General features: G+C 54.9%; 2 protein-coding genes across 3 annotated transcripts in view; one reads left to right on the forward strand and one right to left on the reverse strand.

Moving 5' to 3' along the window:
• Nucleotides 1–17,867, forward strand: part of GABRD (gamma-aminobutyric acid type A receptor subunit delta) — a 378,620-nt gene that overhangs the window by 321,647 nt on the left and 39,106 nt on the right. The window lies entirely within an intron of this gene.
• CFAP74 (cilia and flagella associated protein 74) overlaps nt 1–17,867 on the reverse strand; it is a 77,527-nt gene that overhangs the window by 49,846 nt on the left and 9,814 nt on the right. For both annotated transcript variants that reach the window (XM_050785733.1, XM_050785724.1), the window contains exons 2-6: nt 13,248–13,333; nt 11,297–11,381; nt 10,970–11,113; nt 9,418–9,516; nt 8,058–8,162 (exon numbers count right to left, since the gene is read on the reverse strand). In XM_050785733.1, coding sequence (XP_050641690.1) covers nt 8,058–8,162; nt 9,418–9,516; nt 10,970–11,113; nt 11,297–11,381; nt 13,248–13,314 — 500 coding nt within the window. In that variant the 5' untranslated portion in view covers nt 13,315–13,333. The remainder of the gene's footprint in view (nt 1–8,057; nt 8,163–9,417; nt 9,517–10,969; nt 11,114–11,296; nt 11,382–13,247; nt 13,334–17,867) is intronic.

Genomic DNA, 17,867 nt, shown 5'->3' on the forward strand with positions numbered 1-17,867 from the left:
GATGTGGACAGTGTCCTTCTAACAGCGGCCAGGTGAGAGCATGCAGCCGCTGGGGAGGTGGCCTGGCCAGAGACGCCTGGTGGAGGGATGCAAGGAGCCGCTCCTGGACACGTGCGAACGGTGCCACCCGGAGATGCGGCTCAGGCTGGGGCCGGCCACGCGAGGATCGGAACCCTGGACAACGTCAGACACAGGAGTTTAGCCGGCATCCTCCCTGCATTTCTGATATTCCACGCGACGTGTGCCGCAGCTCTTTCCTAGACACCCTTGATCATGCTAATTTCCACTTCCTCTTTCATTAAAAGCTTTTCCTGTGGGGCGGAGTCCAGTCTCTCTCCCCACTGCAACGCCCGGGGCAGGGGTCCCACCGCCGTGGCCCTCCGTGAATAAAGTCTGCTTTACATCTTTTTGAAAAAAATCATGAATATATGTTGAATTGAGATACTCAATGGTTTTCTCTTTTAACGTGTTAATGTCGAGAATTTCTAATGTTGAACCTTTTTTGGGGCTCCTAGGATCTAAACTCCAACTTGGCAAGGGAGGTGTGTGTGCGTGTCTCACACACGGCTGGATTTCAATGTTTAAGGTTTTATTTAGGGTTTTCTGATTTACCTCCTGAGATCGGGTTCTACTTTCCCTCTGTCGCATGCCCTCTTGGTGTCAACGTCGCGGTTGTGTCACTGCATTTTAGGAACTGGGCATACCATGTTATCTGTTGGGGTCATTTTAAACATTTGGCTCCTTTCCAGGGATCATGGGTCGCCGGATCTCCGGCTGGCGTCCTGCCACGCGGTGCGTTCGTCGCTTCCCGACTCAGGGGGACTCTGTGGAGCTTCCACGTGTGGGGTTACTTCTATTCCTCCCTCGCATGACTCATGAAATTCTTTACTCCGAGGATTCATGCTCCCACCAGCTCTGGAAATGATGTTCTGCTGGATGTCGCGTCCCCTGCCCGGTGATCAGTGCTCCAGCGGCCACGTGAGCTACCAGCTTGCGGGGTCTCTTAGGTAAGAGGCAAGACGTTGTCTCAGACGTGGTCGCCGCCCATTCCTGCTGCTGTAGGAAAACACCCATGACTGGGTCTTCGCAAACCACAGAAATTCATTCCTCCCAGTTCTGGAGGCCGGGAAGTCCATAGTCAAGGTGCCAGCAGCCTTGACGTCCTATGAAAGCCCGTTCCTTGAAGGCGGTGCCCGTCTGTGTCCTCATGTGGCAGAGGGACAGAAGGGCTCCCTCAAGCCCTTTTTTTTTTTTTTTTTTGAGACGGAGTCTCGCTCTGTCGCCCAGGCTGGGGTGCAGTGGTCAGATCTCAGCTCACTGCAAGCTCCGCCTCCCGGGTTCACGCCATTCTCCTGCCTCAGCCTCCCGAGTAGCTGGGACTACAGGCGCCCGCCACCTCGCCTGGCTAGTTTTTTTGTATTTTTTTTAGTAGAGACGGGGTTTCACCGTGTTAGCCAGGATGGTCTCGATCTCCTGACCTTGTGATCCGCCCGCCTCGGCCTCCCAAAATGCTGGGATTACAGGCTTGAGCCACCGCGCCCAGCCCTCAAGCCCTTTTATGAGGCACTAATCGTCTCCACGAGGGCAGAGTCCCCATGGCTGAATCTCCCAGAGACCTCACTTCTTCCTGCCGTCACCTCCATTCGGTTTGGACGGATTTGGTTTGGACGTGTGTCCCCCACAGGTCTCGTGTGTCCCCCGCAGGTCTCGTGTTGAACTGGACCCCCCGGTGTTGGAGGTGGGCCTGGTGGGAGGTGTTGGGGTCCTGGGGCGGCTCCCTCATGAAGGGGTGGGCCACCTCCTTGGTGACGAGCGAGTTCATGGGAGATCTGGTTATTTGAAAGTGTGTGGCACCTCCACCCTCTTGCTTCCCCTCCCACCGTGGGAGACACGGTTCCTTCACCCTCCACCGTGATTGGAGGCTTCCTGAGGCTTCCCCAGAAGCAGATGCCATCACGTTCCCTGTACGGCCTGCAGAACCCTGACCAATCAAACCTCTTTTCTTCTTATTTTTATTTCTTTCTTTTAAGATGAGTATCACTCTGTCCACCAGGCTGCAGTGCGGTGGTGTGATCTCAGCTCACTGCAACCTTCACCTCGTGGGTTCAAGCGATTCTCCTGCCTCAGCCTCCTGAGTAGCTGGGATTACAGGCGCCCGCCACCATGCCTGGCTAGTTTTTGTATTTTTAGTACAGACGGGGCTTCACCATGTTGGTCAGGCTGGTCTCAAACTCCTGATCTCAGGTCATCCGCCCACCTCAGCCTCCCAAAGTGCTGGGATTACAGGTGTGAGCCACTGCGTCTGGCCCAAACCTCTTTTTTTTTTTTTTTGAGACGGAGTCTAGCTCCGTCGCCCAGGCTGGAGTGCAGTGTGCGATCTCGGCTCACTGCAAGCTCTGCCTCCCGGGTTTACACCATTCTCCCGCCACAGCCTCCCAAGTAGCTGGGACTACAGGCGCCCGCCACCTCGCCTGGCTAATTTTTGGTATATTTTTAGTAGAGACGGGGTTTCACCGTGTTAGCCAGGATGATCTCGATCTCCTGACCTCATGATCCGCCCGCCTCGGCCTCCCAAAGTGCTGGGATTACAGGTGTGAACCACCGCACCTGTCCACCTCTTTTCTTTATATGACCCAGTATCAGGCATTTCTTTACAGTGACACAAAGACTGACGAACACTAGGGTTGAGTTCCAGCACACCGATTTCAGGGGCACTGGCCTTCAGAGCAGAGCAGAGGCTGATTGGGAATGACTGGGATTTTGAGAATGGGAGCGCGGACATTTGAGGGTATCTGCACACATGTGAGCGAGCGCCCCAAACCGCCAAGCCCCTCTGCATATCCGTCCACACGGAGGCAGCTTTCCCCTCCCTCAAAGGCAGGCTCTGCTGCCTGGGGGCCCCATAACACCTCCCTGAGGGGCTGCCAGATCTCCTCATGACCCCCTTGCCATCCCCTGTGGCCCGGATGCTCCCAGGGGCAGGAACAAAGTCTGACCTGAGAGGAGAAGGATCCCAGAGGGGAAGAAAGCAGCCAATCTCCACAGCAGGACCTGGGAGAAGGTGCGTGGGAATGAATTCCAACCCTGCCAGGCCACAGAGGGAACAGCCTGTCCGAGGCCGGCCTGGGCGTCTGATGTGGACGTGCCACCAGCCTACCCCGCCCACCACAGGCAGCTCCCGTCACACACTCAGCGGGTTGAGGAAACCTGGACCCAAGAGAGACCTGCACTGTGGAAAGCTAGATGCCAGAAAGTCATGCAGAAGAAGGACTCCCAATGTTTGGAGAGACAGCCTGTTGGAAGGTTTGTTGTTGCTGTTGTTGAGATGGGGTCTCGCTCTGTCGCCCAGGCCGGAGTGCAGTGGCGCAGTCTCAGCTCACTGCAGCCTTGACCTGAGCTTAATCAATCCTCCCACCTCAGCCTCTTGAGTAGCTGGGATTACAGGTGCACGCCACCACGCCCAGCTAAGTTTGGCATCTTTTGTAGAGATGGGGTTTCACCATGTTCCCAGGCTGATCTCAAACTCCTGGGCTCAAGTGATCTGCCCACCTTGGCCTCCCAAAGTGTTGGGATTACAGGCGTGAGCCGCTGCATCCAGCTGTTGGCAACTGTGACGGCGAGTGTGACGGTGAGTGTGACGGCGAGTGTGACGGCGAGTGTGACGGCGAGTGTCACGGCGAGTGTGACCACATATAGAAGACATGCTCTTCGTTGCGGCTCAGTGAGGAGAGTCCTGTGCCCTTTGAAAGCACCGAGGTGCACTCTGGAATGTGCGGGGGCCCGGGCAGGGATGCTGCCTTTGAGGGGCTCCCTGTTGCCCTGGGGTGCTGCTGGGCCTGGGAGGGAGTCGTGCTGGTTCCTGGGTGGGCAGCAGGGCAGTGTGTCTCAGCGTGGATGGGTGGAAGCGGTTTTGGGCAGCGGTTAATTGATTTGGGGGTCCCTAGGGCTGAAGTAGATGGGGACCCCACTCAGGTCCCAGTTTATCTGAAGATTCAGTGTGGTCAGCCGCGGAGGTAATGATGAAGGTTGGAGGCTGGAGAGGTGGGACCTGGCTGGTTTTGAAGATGGAGGAGGAACGCAGGCAGCTTTGGAGCTGGAAAAGGCGAGGACATGGATTCTCCCCAGAGGCTTCCGTGGGGAACCAGCCCTGCCTACACCTTGACTTTAGCCCAGTGGGACCCGTGTCGGGCTAATGACCTCTAGAACTGCAAGCTCATAAATCCGCGTCCTGCTGAGCTGTTACGTTTGTGGATTTGTCACTGCAGTGATGCGACGTGCGTGCAGTCAGAGAAGCCTCAGAGCAGGCCGGGCCGCAGCACCAGGGCCCCGCTGTGGGTCCCACGTGGCCGAGCGGGGGGCGCACAAAGCCTCCTCTTCGTGCTGAGCTGGGCGTGGGAAAGTGTCACGTGACGAGGCTGCGCAGAACACGCGTGTGATAACTCACGGCCTGCCTCCCACCAAAGCAGCCTCCACCAGGCAGGCCTCTGCTGCCTCATTCACGGGAGAGGCCCAAAGGCTTTGGACGGTGTCTGGCACGCAGTGGGCGCCCTCTTACCATGTGGGGAGGACGGGCGAATGAGAGAGTGTATCTAAGCCACCAGCACAGATTCAGGCACCTCGCAGTAGCCCCCCGGGCACAGGGATGGGACACGCACAGGCCCAGCACAGGCGCTAAGGACCGGGAGGTGGTGTGAGCAGGCAGGGTCGTCTCTAGGGCTTCCTTTGGCGGTTCCTGGGACCTGCTGGCCAGAAAGTGCCCGTGAGGCTAGTCCAACAGACGCTTCTGCCAGCCAGTGGCCCCCTCGCGTGCAGAGCTGCTGGACCTGGTCGAGCTGCGTGTGAGACACATGCGTGTGGCATCCAGTCTCCAAGATGACTCCAGGGACCCCTGGCTGTTCACGCCTGAAGCCCCTCCACAGGGTCTTGGGCTGGTCTGAACACCTCGAGCCCAATCCCCCGCCCAGACCACGACCCTCCGGAACCGAGACCCTCAGGCACCGAGACCCTCAGGCACCGAGACCCTCAGGCACCGAGACCCTCACGCCCGCTGCCTTAGGCGGCTAAGGGCTAGGGTGGCTTGTTCTGTGGCTGTGGATGACGCGCATGGTGTGGCAGCAGGGATGTGTGCTGGGGAAATTCAGGAGCTGTTCCCAGAACGCGGTTTGGGTCCCGAAGCAGCGGCCAGCCTCGTGCCCGCCACCTGTCCCAGAGCCACAACGGAGGACTCCCGGGGCCGACACTGGAAGCGGGGGCCGTGCTCTCCAAGCTGCCCCCCGCACACACCCGTGGCCCACAGAGCGACAGACACGAACGCAGGGTGCGGAAGGATGCCACTGCCAGAGCGACAGACACGAACGCAGGGTGCGGAAGGATGCCACTGCCAGAGCGACAGACACGAACGCAGGGTGCGGAAGGATGCCACTGCCAGATGCGAGGCGGCTGCAGCACCCGGACAAATCCTGATGGGCCAGATCAGACCTGCCAGGGACACGGCACCCCCAGCCTACACGTCGAGCAAACACGGAGGGGGAACGCTCTCCTAACAGTGGAAAGCCAACTAATAGGAAGGGATGGTGGAACTGGAAAGTCACCCCTTAGAAGCCATCACAGCAGGAATTAATTCTGGCAAGAAACACAGAGGGATGCTGTGCTCGTGTGAAAAGGGACATGGAGCAGGATTTCCCAGCCTCAAAGCTTCTCCCCACAAGCTACACATCAGTTTCCAAGGGAACGGCGTTGCTGCGCTGAAGAAGCGGGCGGCCCCACGGCGGGTCTGGCAGCCATTACGTGTCCCATGAGAGGACACCCAGGGGACTGGTCATCACCCCCAGAGGCATCAAGCACAGTCACAGTGCGGGACAGCCCCTGGTCTGCGATCCTCAGAACTGCAAGGTCCGCCTGTCACAGAAGTACCGAGGCTCCCCCTGACTGGGGCGGGGCGAGGGGTCACCCTGGACACAACGCCCACATGGGCTCTGGGGACGGCTCCGGGCACAGCTCCGGGCACAGGGCCGCAGGGCACAGGGGGTCTTGCTGCCATTTTGCAGCTCTTCTGTAAGTTTGGAATTGTTTCAAAATAAAACTTTATTTATTTATTTATTTATTTATTTATTTTCTGAGACAGAGTCTCACTCTGTGGCCCAGGCTGGAGTGAGTGGCGCGATCTCGGCTCACTGCAAGCTCCGCCTCCCGGTTCATGCCATTCTCCTGCCTCAGCCTCCCGAGAGAGGTAGCTGGGACTACCTGCGCCCGCCACCATGCCCGGCTAATATTTTGTATTTTCAGTAGAGACGGGGTTTCACTGTGTTAGCCAGGACGGTCTCGATCTCCTGACCTTGTGATCTGCCCGCCTTGGCCTCCCAAAGTGCCAGGATGACAAGAGTGAGCCACTGCGCCCGGCCCTTTTTTTTTTTTTTTAAGACAGAGTCTTGCTCACTCTGTTGCCCAGGCTAGAGTGTGATGGCGCAATCTTGGCTCACTGCAACCTCTGCCTCTGGGCTCCAGCGATTCTCCTGCCTCATCCTCCCGAGTAGCTGTGATTACAGGCGCCCACCACCAAGCCCAGTTAATTTGTGTATTTTTAGTAGAGACAGGGTTTTGCCATGTTGCCCAGGCTGGTCTTGAACTCCTGACCTCAGGTGATCGACCTGCCTTGGCCTCCCAAAGTGTTGGGATTATAGGCATGAACCACTAACTGTGCCCAGACCAAAAACTTTTTTCTTTCTTTTTTTTAAAGAAGTGGACAATCACAGCAACCTAGTAAAGTGAGGCCTTCTGGGGTTCATTAGCCCTGTGAAGCCCCCGGCCCTGGCACAGGTGCTGCTGAGCAGTGAGAGGGGCACGACACAGCCATCGTCAAAGGAGAGCCACCACGGACAGTGCTCTCCTCCACGCTCAGCTGCAGCTGGGTTCAGTGTCCTCCCCTGCACCCCTCCTGCTGCCCTCACAGGTGGGGCCACGGCGCAGGGCACTGGACACCAGCTTGGGTCGTGGCTACATCACAGGGTCAGAGGCTGGGTCAGAAACTGCATCACAGCGGCCGGGCGCGGTGGCTCAAGCCTGTAATCCCAGCACTTTGGGAGGCCGAGACGGGCGGATCACAAGGTCAGGAGATCGAGACCATCCTGGCTGACACGGTGAAACCCCGTCTCTACTAAAAATACAAAAAACTAGCCGGGCGAGGTGGCGGGCGCCTGTAGTCCCAGCTACTGGGGAGGCTGAGGCAGGAGAATGGCGTGAACCCGGGAGGCGGAGCTTGCAGTGAGCTGAGATCCGGCCACTGCACTCCAGCCTGGGCGACAGAACGAGACTCCGTCTCAAAAAAATAAAAAGAAAAAAAAAAAGAAAAAAAGAAAAGAAACTACATCACAGCGAGTGTGGGTCAGAGGCTGGGTCAGAGCCCAGTGGTGTCTTCACTGGGGTGGGGCCGAGATGTCAGGTTGCACAAGGGCCGGTGGCATGAGCACTCCTGTGGGCGGGGTGGCCTGAGGCCTGCGCTCAGCCCTCTCTGTGCCCCCTGCCCTGCCCAGGCTGGAAAGCTTAGGTCATCCTGGGCACGTGCAGGGTCAGTGCTGTGGACGCCATGGACCTGGCTGCAGCTCCCGGGGCTGGGGGCCATGTGGTTCGGGAGTCCTACTTGAGGCCAGCTCAGGGTCCCCTCAGTCGCTCTGAGCAATTCGTGCACCTTCCCAAACCCCTTCTTGCCGAACTCGCCAGAGGCAACTCGACGCATCCAACCCAGCTCCACAGGAAAGCGTTTAGGACGAGGCAGCGTCTCTCTCCTGGGTTCTGAAAACCCAGCTCGCTGTTCTGTGGAAGCGCAAAGCATGAGAAACGAGGAAAGAGGAAAAATAACCTGATATTGGAGTTCCTAGGAACATAAACAAACCCAGAGAAACGGAAAAAGGCGACGTGAAGACTGATCCTTCCAACCACTGCACTGCATTCGCCGAGTCCCCTTTCCACTTCCCGGCAGTTTCCCGGTCAGGTGCGACCCCCCGGATCTTGCTCTCCGCCCCCAGGTGGGAAGGCCCCGCTGCCAGTCCACACTGACTCACTCGCTCTCCTTCAGCACGGCCTCAGTCCTCGACTGCAGGTCTCTCTCATTCTCCAGCTCCACAAACAGGCGTCTGGACACGGCCTGGAGACGGCCCACAGTGGCCCTGCAGGGGCGAAGGCACAGGCCGGGCGTGTGTCAGGCCTCAGTCACCCAGGGGCCACCCAGGTTCACCTGGCATCCCCTGGCCTCCTCTCCCTCAGGAGGGAAATCTTGGTGCTGGGCTACCTAGCTGGTGGAGTGTGGGGCTGGTGGCAGGCTCTCCACGTGCCCACTTTCTGCTGGGCAGGCAGTGCCCACATGGCACAGCCCCAGGAGGAGTGAGGGCTTGGGGAGCCTGCCCTGGACCCTCAGTCGCCCCTGCATGAAGCCCCTGGGGGCAGCAGACGTCCAGGCCTCTGGCCTGGGAAGGACCCAGCACACGTGACAAGCCCCAGGCCCTGGCGTTGGGGCGCCCTGAGTCCCCTCCCTCCCTCCTGCTCCCCTCCTGGGCATCATCCACACAGTGCACATCCAGCACCAGCCCAGCCGCACTCCTGGAGACCACTTCCCTGGCAGTGGGGGGTTGCCCACGAGAGCGGCACAGCGTGATGCTGGCCGGAGGTCCCGGCCGTGTGGATGCAAGGGGTGGGCTTTGAGCAGCTGGCCAGGTACAGCGGTCACCCCTAGATCCTGGGTGCCACGGTCCAGGAATGAGGCAGGTCAAAACCCCGCAGAGACCTGGGCAGCCCCGTCTGCTCCTTGACCCTCAGGCCCCCCCAGCCCACAGTGACCAGAAGCCCCTCATCCTCCAGGGCCGGGAGGACCTGCTGGTTCCCTTGCCCCTGGCTGCTGGCCCTCTGGTCCCCATGGCTGCACCAGCACCTCCAGGACGGGCACCTGCTGGGGCCTTCCCAGGGCTGGGCTAACCTCGGCAGGCCCTGCAGGCACCCGGTCCCCGGAGGGTGAGGCGAGGCTGGAGCGGCAGCCGTGGAGCCAGCTCTGGGAGTGCCTGTCGGTGAGTGTTGGCGTTTCCAGCGTCCACGGGCCCTCCCACCTGGCAGTGTGGGACCCATGTGGGCCTCTCACCTCTCACCCCGCCCTCAGCTGCTCCGCCCTGCTGCCCCAGGCAAGAGTGGCCCGAGGGGCCTTCCCCCAACTGCTGATCCACAGAGTCCTGCCTCCCAGAGATCCAGCCCTGGCACCCTCCAGGCCCCAGCTTTGCCGACCTCACGTGCTTCTGTGTGTGTGTTGTGGCCTCACACTGGGGCTTCTCACTGGCCTGAATGCAGCAGGTGCTTCACGCCCCACTGTGGGTGAACGAATGAGCCTCTGCTCTGACCTCATGCCCAATTCCCTGCCCTCTATCGAGGGCCACCTACATGTTGCCCGCCTCTGCCTCTGTGGCGATCTCGGCTGCCACAGCCTCCTGCTGCTTGCCGATCAGGTCCCGCCTCTGCCGACAGGTGCGCAGCTCCCCTCTGGAACAGGGAAGCAAGGGTCAGATGATGGTTCCCTGAAACTCCAGCCTCCAAAGTGGCAGTGGGGCCAGGTGAGGCAGAGTCAGACCCCCAGAGCCCCTCTCGCCCAGGTCAGGGGTCTCTTAACACCTTCCAGCCACACAAGCAGGGTCCTGTCGTCCATTTTTGGAAAACTCTGCCCAGGGGCAACTGTGTGGCTCCCACCCGAAGGTGACATGCTCTTGGGGCTGAGGACAGTGCAGGAGCGGGAGGGAACCTGAGTCCCTAAACAAGCGTGCTCCTGCCTGTGAAGGGCACGTGGTGGGAGGTCTGGGGCCACGGGAGGGGACGAGCTGGAGCTCCTCCACCATCTTCCAGAGTGTGGGCCAGGCAGGCCCAGATCACCAGCGGGACATGGACTGGGTCAGAATCCAGTTCACACGGTAGCTCCTTGGGGAGACTCTGGCCTCAGGTACATACAGTGGAGCAAAGCCCAGAGCATGAGCTCTGGAGGTCACTTTTTTTTTTCCCCCCGAGACAGAGCCTTGCTTGTCACCCGGGCTGGAGTGCAGTGGCGGGATCTCGGCTCACTGCAACCTCTGCCTCCCAGGTTCAAGTGATTCTCTTGTCTCAGCATCCCAAGTAGCTGGGATTACAGGCATGCGCCACCACGCCCGGCTAATTTTTGTATTTTTAGTAGAGATGGGGTTTCACCATGTTGCCCAGGCTGGTCTCAAACTCCTGACCTCAGGTGATCCACCTGCCTCGGCCTCCCAAAGTGCTGGGATTCCAGGCTGAGCCACCGCGCTGGCCATGAAGGTCACTTGGAAGACACACAAGTGCTGCAGGAGCCGAGGAGGGAAACCGTAGTTTCCCTGAGCGAAGTACCCAAGTCAGGTGCCCAAGTTATGCAGAAGAACATTTATCTTTTAGTTTTTTTATTTTTAGAGACAGGGTCTTGCTCTGTCGCCCAGGCTTGCTGCAGCCTTGACCTCCTGGGCTCAAGCGATCCTCTGGCTTCAGCCTCCCAAGTAACTGGGACCACAGGCGTGCGCCACCACTCTCAGCTGAATGCTTTTATTTTTTAGGAGACACTGAAATATTTAGGAGTGAAGTATCACGTCTGTAATTTGCTTTAAAATAATTTAGCAAAAAAACCAATAGATATAAAATACACACACACACGAACACAGAGAAAGAAGCTACGGTGAAAGGTTGACAGTTGGCAGCTCTGGTTGGCGTTGGGGGCGGCGGGGCCGCTTTTTACCGCCTTTTCTGTGGGAAGGGGGCTGGGAGCGCTGGGCACCAGCTCCTGAGTGGGGCTTGCAGAACTGCTCCTCCATGGAGACCCTGTGGGACCCTCCCTTGCAGGCCCTCAGGGTGATGACAGGCACAGGACCACCCCTGCTGCACCCGCGTCACGGCCCGGGGCGCGGCAAGAGGCGGAGGTGCAGTGGCCTCAGCCCCAGCTCACCTCATCTTCTCAATGAAAAGCTCCTGCTCCTCACGCATCTTATCCAGGGTGCTCAGGTTCTGTCGCAGGTGAAATGCCTGCATTCTGTCCTCAGCTGTTTTCTTCTTCAATTTATCAGCATCAGTATCTAGTTCTTTCACTGAGCTTAGGATGAAAAGGACACCAGCTACCACCACCCTGGCCTCAGGCTCAGGACTCATTCCTCCGTGTGGCCTGCCGGGGTAGGTGCCTGACAGATCTGCTTCAGGAGGGAGCTGCGGGAGCTACAGCCTGTGGGAGGGAGGAGGCAGCCGCCCTGTTCCCTTCACCCCCCACCCTCTGAGTTACCTCCTGTGTCCTGGGTCCATGTCATCCTCAGCTTCCTGCAGAGGACATCCGATGTCAAACTCCGGATCCTCTAATTCATCTCTTTCTAGAAATCAAGGCAAGAGGTTAAAAAAAAAAAAAAAAAAAAAAAAAGTAGATCAAACATTTGTGTCTGAAGTTTTAGGATAAATCTTGTTCTTTTTTTGGGACAGAGTGTAAGGAACCAGCCAAGAAGGCACAGGCGGAGGTAAACAGCCTGGGTGACGCAGTGGGATTGCGGCACTGGCGCCCCGAGAGAGAGAGTCAGGGACGTCCATTTTGCAGACCGATGTAGGGGAGCCCGGGCTCAGCACCGCTTGGCTCGTGCCCAGAGAAAGAGTTAAGTTGCTGACCCTGAAGTCAAGGGAGAGCCGGCCGTGCAGCTGTGTGTGTGGGAGCCACCGGACTAAGCAGCCAGGACAGGGTGGACAGTGTGAGAGAAAGCCACTGGTGAGAGCTGCTGCTGAATAAAATCCTTTTTCACCTGCCTACGGCCCCCCGAGGGTTCCCTCCGCTCATCTACCCACTCCCTTTGGACCTCAACATGACGTTCGGCGTAGTCGTGAACCTGACACGGAGTCTCTGTTGCCCAGGCTGGAGTGCGGTGGTGCGATCTTGGCTCTCCGAAGCCTTCGCCTCCCAGGTTCACGGGATCCTCCCACCTCAGCCTCCCGAGTAGCTGAGGCTACAGGAGTGTCCCACCACACCCGGCTAACTTTTATATTTTTAGTAGAGGAGGCTTTCCCCGTCATGGCCAGTCTGGTCTTGAACTCCTGACCTCAAGTGATCCACCTGCCTCGGCCTCCCCAAGTGCTGGGATGACAGGTGTGGGCCACCACACCCGGCCAGTTTTAGGATAAATCTTGACAAGCTCTAACTTGATGGTTCTCAAAGCAAAATCCAGGGAACCCTGAGAGTCCCTGTGTGTCTTTCAGGGCCTGCGAGGTGAAAACTGTCTTCATGATCACACTCGCACGACATTTGTCTCCTCACTGTCTTCGCATGAGAGGACAGTGGCGTTTTCCAGAGGCCGCGTGTGACAGGTGACGTCACAACAGACAGCTCTGAGACGCCAGCTGTCTTCTGTTAAACCGGACTCTTACGTTACCACCATAGGTTTGTTATTGCTATTTTAAGTGGCTAAGTATTAAAATGGTTTTGGCTTTAATTTTTGATACAGTAAGTATTGAAAGATACAGGCAACATAAACAAATGCTCTCTGGCTCTTCAATAATTTTTAAGAACGTAAAGCGGTTCGCAAACAAAAGAGGCTGAAGGTCACTATCTCGGAAGATTACAGTGGACTTCCGGCAAAACACGGCAAATGGAACACAGCTTTTCTTCCCTTCATTAAATCTCAGTCAAAATGACGGAAAAGGCAGAAAGCCACAGTTGCAAGCGGGGCAGGAGAAGGAGACGGTGGTGAGGGGCGGGGGGGAGAAGGCCACCCAGCGCCAGGGGACGGGCAGCTGACTCAGCACACTACAGAACCCAAAACGAGGTGGGGAGTGGGGTGGGAGTGGGAAGGAAATGCATTTCCAGATTGCGATGGCCTGCTTGTGCCCAGAACTAAAACCAAATCAACGCACGTCTCAGAAAAATTTCAGATCATCAGAGATTTTTTAAAAAAAGCTTCCAGGAAAAGAAAACAAAAATAGGTCACATTCAAAGGACTGGGATAAAAATGGCATCAGATTTCTCAATACTGATGTTGGAAACTAGAAAACTACGGTCTGCTGCCTTCAACATCTCAGCCACAATTTATCTTTCTTTCAAATAAAGACAATAATATAAGCTCCCTCTTTGAGAGAAAAATGTGAGTGTAAAAGATACCCTCTCCCACAAATAAACGGAATTAAAGGGTGACTACGAAGCGTATCGTTTGTCTTTCTTGTTGGTGAAACTTGTGCTACTGTGACAGAAGCTTTATTACCGTCTTCCAAAAGGGGGGCATCGTCCAAAAGCCCATCCTCGGAGAGCAGGCTGCCGTCGTCCTCCATGCTGGGAGGTAGAAATCAGCTACAAAAGATGACCACAAAATATAGATCAATAAAACCGTAGATTAAAAAAACGATGAGTTAACACTTTCTCTTAAAGAAGACATTAAGAAAATAAACCACAGATTAGGAAAAAATATTTGCAGCACACACATTTCTGACGCAGGTCTTACATCTGGAACACACGAAGAGCTCCTATCAACCACATAAAGTCCAAACTCCAGTTTAAAAGGTCAAAAGAGGCCAGGCGTGGTGGCTCATGCCTGTAATCCCAGCACTTCGGGAGGCCGAGGCAGGTGGATCACCTGAGGTCAGGAGTTCCAGACCAGCCCGGCCAACATGCTGAGGCCACGGTGAGCTGTGATTGCACCACTGCACTCCAGCCTGGGCAACAGTGTAAGATCCCGTCACAAAAGAAAAAAGAAACTGCCCAACAGTATTCCATAGTATCCCTTTACACTCCCACCAGCAAATACAAAATTAAAATAATTAAATACAAAATTAGCCTGGTGTGGTGGCAGGTGCCTATAATCCCAGCTACTCGGGAGGCTGAGGCAGGAGAATGGCTTGAACCCAGGAGGCAGAGGTTGCAGTGAGCTGAGATCGCGCCACTGCACTCCAGCCTGGGGACAAGAGCGAGAATCTGTCTCAAGGAAAAAAAAAAAAAAAAGTCAAAAGATTTGGAATAGCCATAAGAAAAGAGATATACAAATGGCCAATATGCATGTGAAACTCCGTGTGACATCAGCATCTTTAGGGAAATATGAATCAAGCCATAACGAGATACTACTACATACTGATTAGAATGCCTGAGATCGGCCGGGCACGGTGGCTCACGCCTGTAATCCCAGCACTTCGGGAGGCCGAGGCGGGCGGATCACAAGGTCAGGAGATTGAGACCATCCTGGCTAACACGGTGAAACCCCGTCTCTACTAAAAAATAGAAAAAATTAGCCAGGCGTGGTGGTGGGCGTCTGGGGTCCCAGCTACTCGGGAGGCTGAGGCAGGAGAATGGCGTGAACCTGGGAGGCAGAACTTGCAGTGAGCCGAGAAGATCGCGCCACTGCACTCCAGCCTGGGCGACAGAGCAAGACTCCGTCTCAAAAAAAAAAAAAAAAAAAAAAAAGAATGCCTGAGATCAAAACGCCAACAGTAAGCACTGGCAAGGCTGTGGAGGGGCTGGCATCACCCGTGTTGCTGGTGGGAGTGTAAAGGGGTACTGGGGAATACTGTTGGGCAGTTTCTTGTTTCTTTTGTGACAGGGTCTCACTCTGTTGCCCAGGCTGTAGTGCAGCGACTCAATCATAGTTCACTGCAGCCTCAAACTTCTGGCCTCGAGCAATCTTCCTGCCTCAGCTTCACAAGTAGCTAAGACTACATGCATATACCACCATGCCCAGGTAATTTTTAAATTCGTAGTAGAGATGGGGGGGGGGGGGTCTGTCTTTGTTGCCCAGGCTAGTCTTGAACTCCTGGTCTCAGCCACAATTTGCCCACCTCAATCCCAAAGTGCTGAGATTACAAGCTTGAGCCACTACATCTGGCACCGAAACCAATTCTTAAATAATTTCAAAATTATCATTACACTTTGGTTATCACTTTGGGGATGTTAGGAGCTTGCTCGTGTGGAACTCTTGGTACCGCATCTTCTGTGTCCATATGTTGGAACTAAACAATTTCACTTAAGAAACAGGCCGGGCGCAGTGGCTCCTGTCTATAATCCCAGCACTTTGGGAGGCTGAGGTGGGTGGATCACTTGAGGTCAGGAGTTTGAGACCAGCCTGGCCAACATGGTAAAACCCCGTATCTACTAAAAATACAAAAACTAGCCAGGTATGGTGGCGGGCACCTGTAGTCCCAGCTACATGGGAGGCTGAGGCAGGAGAATTGCTTGAGCCCAGGAGGTGGAGGTTGCAGTGAGCTGAGATCGTGCCACTGCATTCTAACTGTCTCAGAAAAAAAGAAACAATGTTAAAATCACAAAATCTGGCCGGGCACGGTGGCTCAAGCCTGTAATCCCAGCACTTTGGGAGGCCGAGATGGGCGGATCACGAGGTCAGGAGATCGAGACCATCCTGGCTAACACGGTGAAACCCCGTCTCTACTAAAAAAATACAAAAAACTAGCCGGGCGAGGTGGCGAGCGCCTGTAGTCCCAGCTACTCGGGAGGCTGAGGCAGGAGAATGGCGTGAACCCGGGAGGCGGAGCTTGCAGTGAGCTGAGATCCGGCCACTGCACTCCAGCCTGGGCAATAGAGCGAGACTCCGTCTCAAAAAAAAAAAAAAAAAAAAAAAAAATCACAAACTACTTATTTTTTCTGGTGAGAATCAAATTTAATGTCTAACTTTATTTTATTTTTTTGAGACAGGGTTTGACTCTGTTGCCCAGGCTGCAGTGCAGTAGTGCGATCACAGCTCACTGCAGCCTCGAACTCCTGGGCTCAACCGATCCTCCTGCTTCAACCTCCCAAGGAGCTGGGACTACAGGCACGCACCACCACACCCAGCTGATTTTTGTATTTTCTGTAGAGACAGGGTTTCGCCGTGTTGCCCAGGCTGGTCTCAAACTTTTGGGATCAAGTGATCCACCTGCCTTGGCCTTCTCAAGTGTTGGAATTAGAGGCGTGAGCCATTGCGCCCAGACAGTGTCTATTTTCTATTATACCTTAAATATGTGATTGGTTTTAACACCTATTAATCACATCATGCATGTACCATGATTAATATACAAAAGAGCTAATGTCAAATGCTTACAAATCAGCGGGGCACAGTGGCTCATGCCTGTAATCCCAGCAACATGGGAGCCTGCGCTGGGAGCCTCTCTTGAAGCCAGGAGTTTGAGACCAGCCTGGGCAACACAGTAAGACCTACATCTCTAGAAAAAAAAAAAGTGCCCAGGGGCGGCGGCTCACACCTGTAATCCCAGCACTTCGGAAGGCCAAGGTGGGTGGATCACAAGGTCAGGAGATTGAGACCATCCTAGCTAACATGGTGAAACCCCATCTCTATTAAAAATACAAAAAATTAGCCCGGTGTGGTGGCGGGCGCCTGTGGTTCCAGCTACTGGGGAGGTTGAGGCAGGAGAATGGTGTGAACCGAGGAGGCGGAGCTTGCAGTGAGCTGAGATCACATCACTGCATCTTAGCAGCCTGGGCGACAGAGAGAGACTCCGTCTCAAACAAAAAAAGAGTAAAAAAATGTAGCCAGGCGTGGTGGTGCGTATCTGTGGTTCTACCTATTCAGTACGCTGCGGTGGGAGGATCACTTGAGCCCAGGAGGTCAAGGCTGCAGTGAGCCGTGATTGTGCCTCTGCAGCCCAGCCTGGGTGACAGAGCAAGATCCTGACTCTAAAGTTGTTAAAAAAAAAAAAAAAAAAAAAAAGGCTTACAAGTCAACATATCTATCATAGAGACAGACATTTTACATTGGGAATTAGCATTACTATTTCACATTGAAATGAGTAATTCCAGGTGAAATGTACATAAATGTTGACATTATGTATGAGATGCTAAAACTGTAAAATTGTAGAGGGCTGTTTTTCATTGCTTAACTTAGCAATTGCTTCAGAATAATTCACTAAAAATATTTCAGTGCCTAGCAATGTTTCTTGGATGAATTATTAATATATCAATGCCAGCAATTTTTTAAACTTACAAAGAAATAATTGCATTTTAAAGTCCTGAGAGGCAGAATTTTAAGGCATCTTGTAAAATTCCAACAATATTTTTCCCCTTGAAGGAACTGATTAACTTGCTAGTCTTTGAATGGCAGGGTTTTCAGAAGATATTTAGAAAATGGCCAAACCTATTCAGCTCGGTGCTCGTGAATTCCCTGTGGCCTCCGTGACCTCGTTTTGCTGGACACCCAGTGGGTGACAGTCTTATAGAAGGTGTCCTTGCACACACACAGTTCCATTTCAGATGATCACACGAAACCACATACACTGAGCATCCGTTAAAGACAGCACTTCCAACAGGCAGTCACCTCTGATCTCTCCTGAGTCCTCACTAACAACAGGGGGTAGATGTACTGTTTTCAGTACATCCATCTACCAGGGCAAGGGCCAGAGGGAGAAACAGGAGCAAAGAGAAGCGGGAGGTGGAGGGATGAGGGTGGCTGTCCCTGCAGACAGAGGCGCTGGCTGACCCTCTGCAGGGGAAGCTGAGAACAAATCCCACGTTGCCACACAGCTGTGAAAGGCTCAGGAACGGGTAGCTCCGGGTGCTCCTCCGGCGGGAGCAGTGGGATCGGGAACCGAGAGACCCAGGAAAGCGCGAAGTTCCACCGCGGTAACGTGGCTGGCCAGTGTGCCGTCATCACACTGAAAACCATCAGAAATGCTGGATAGGACTGTACTTTAATTCTCATAAAAATGTTGAAGAACAAACCAGGTGAGCTGGCTCACACCTATAATCCTAGCACTTTGGGAAGCCGAGGTGGGTGGATCACTTAAGGTTTGAGACCAGCCTGGCCAACATAGTGAAACCCCATCTCTACTGAAAATACAAAAATTAGCCAGGCGTGATGGCGTGTCCCTGTAATCCCAGCTACTTAGGA

This window comes from Macaca thibetana, chromosome 1 (genome assembly GCF_024542745.1).
Source record: "Macaca thibetana thibetana isolate TM-01 chromosome 1, ASM2454274v1, whole genome shotgun sequence".
In the NCBI taxonomy this organism is placed as follows: Eukaryota; Metazoa; Chordata; class Mammalia; order Primates; family Cercopithecidae; genus Macaca; species Macaca thibetana.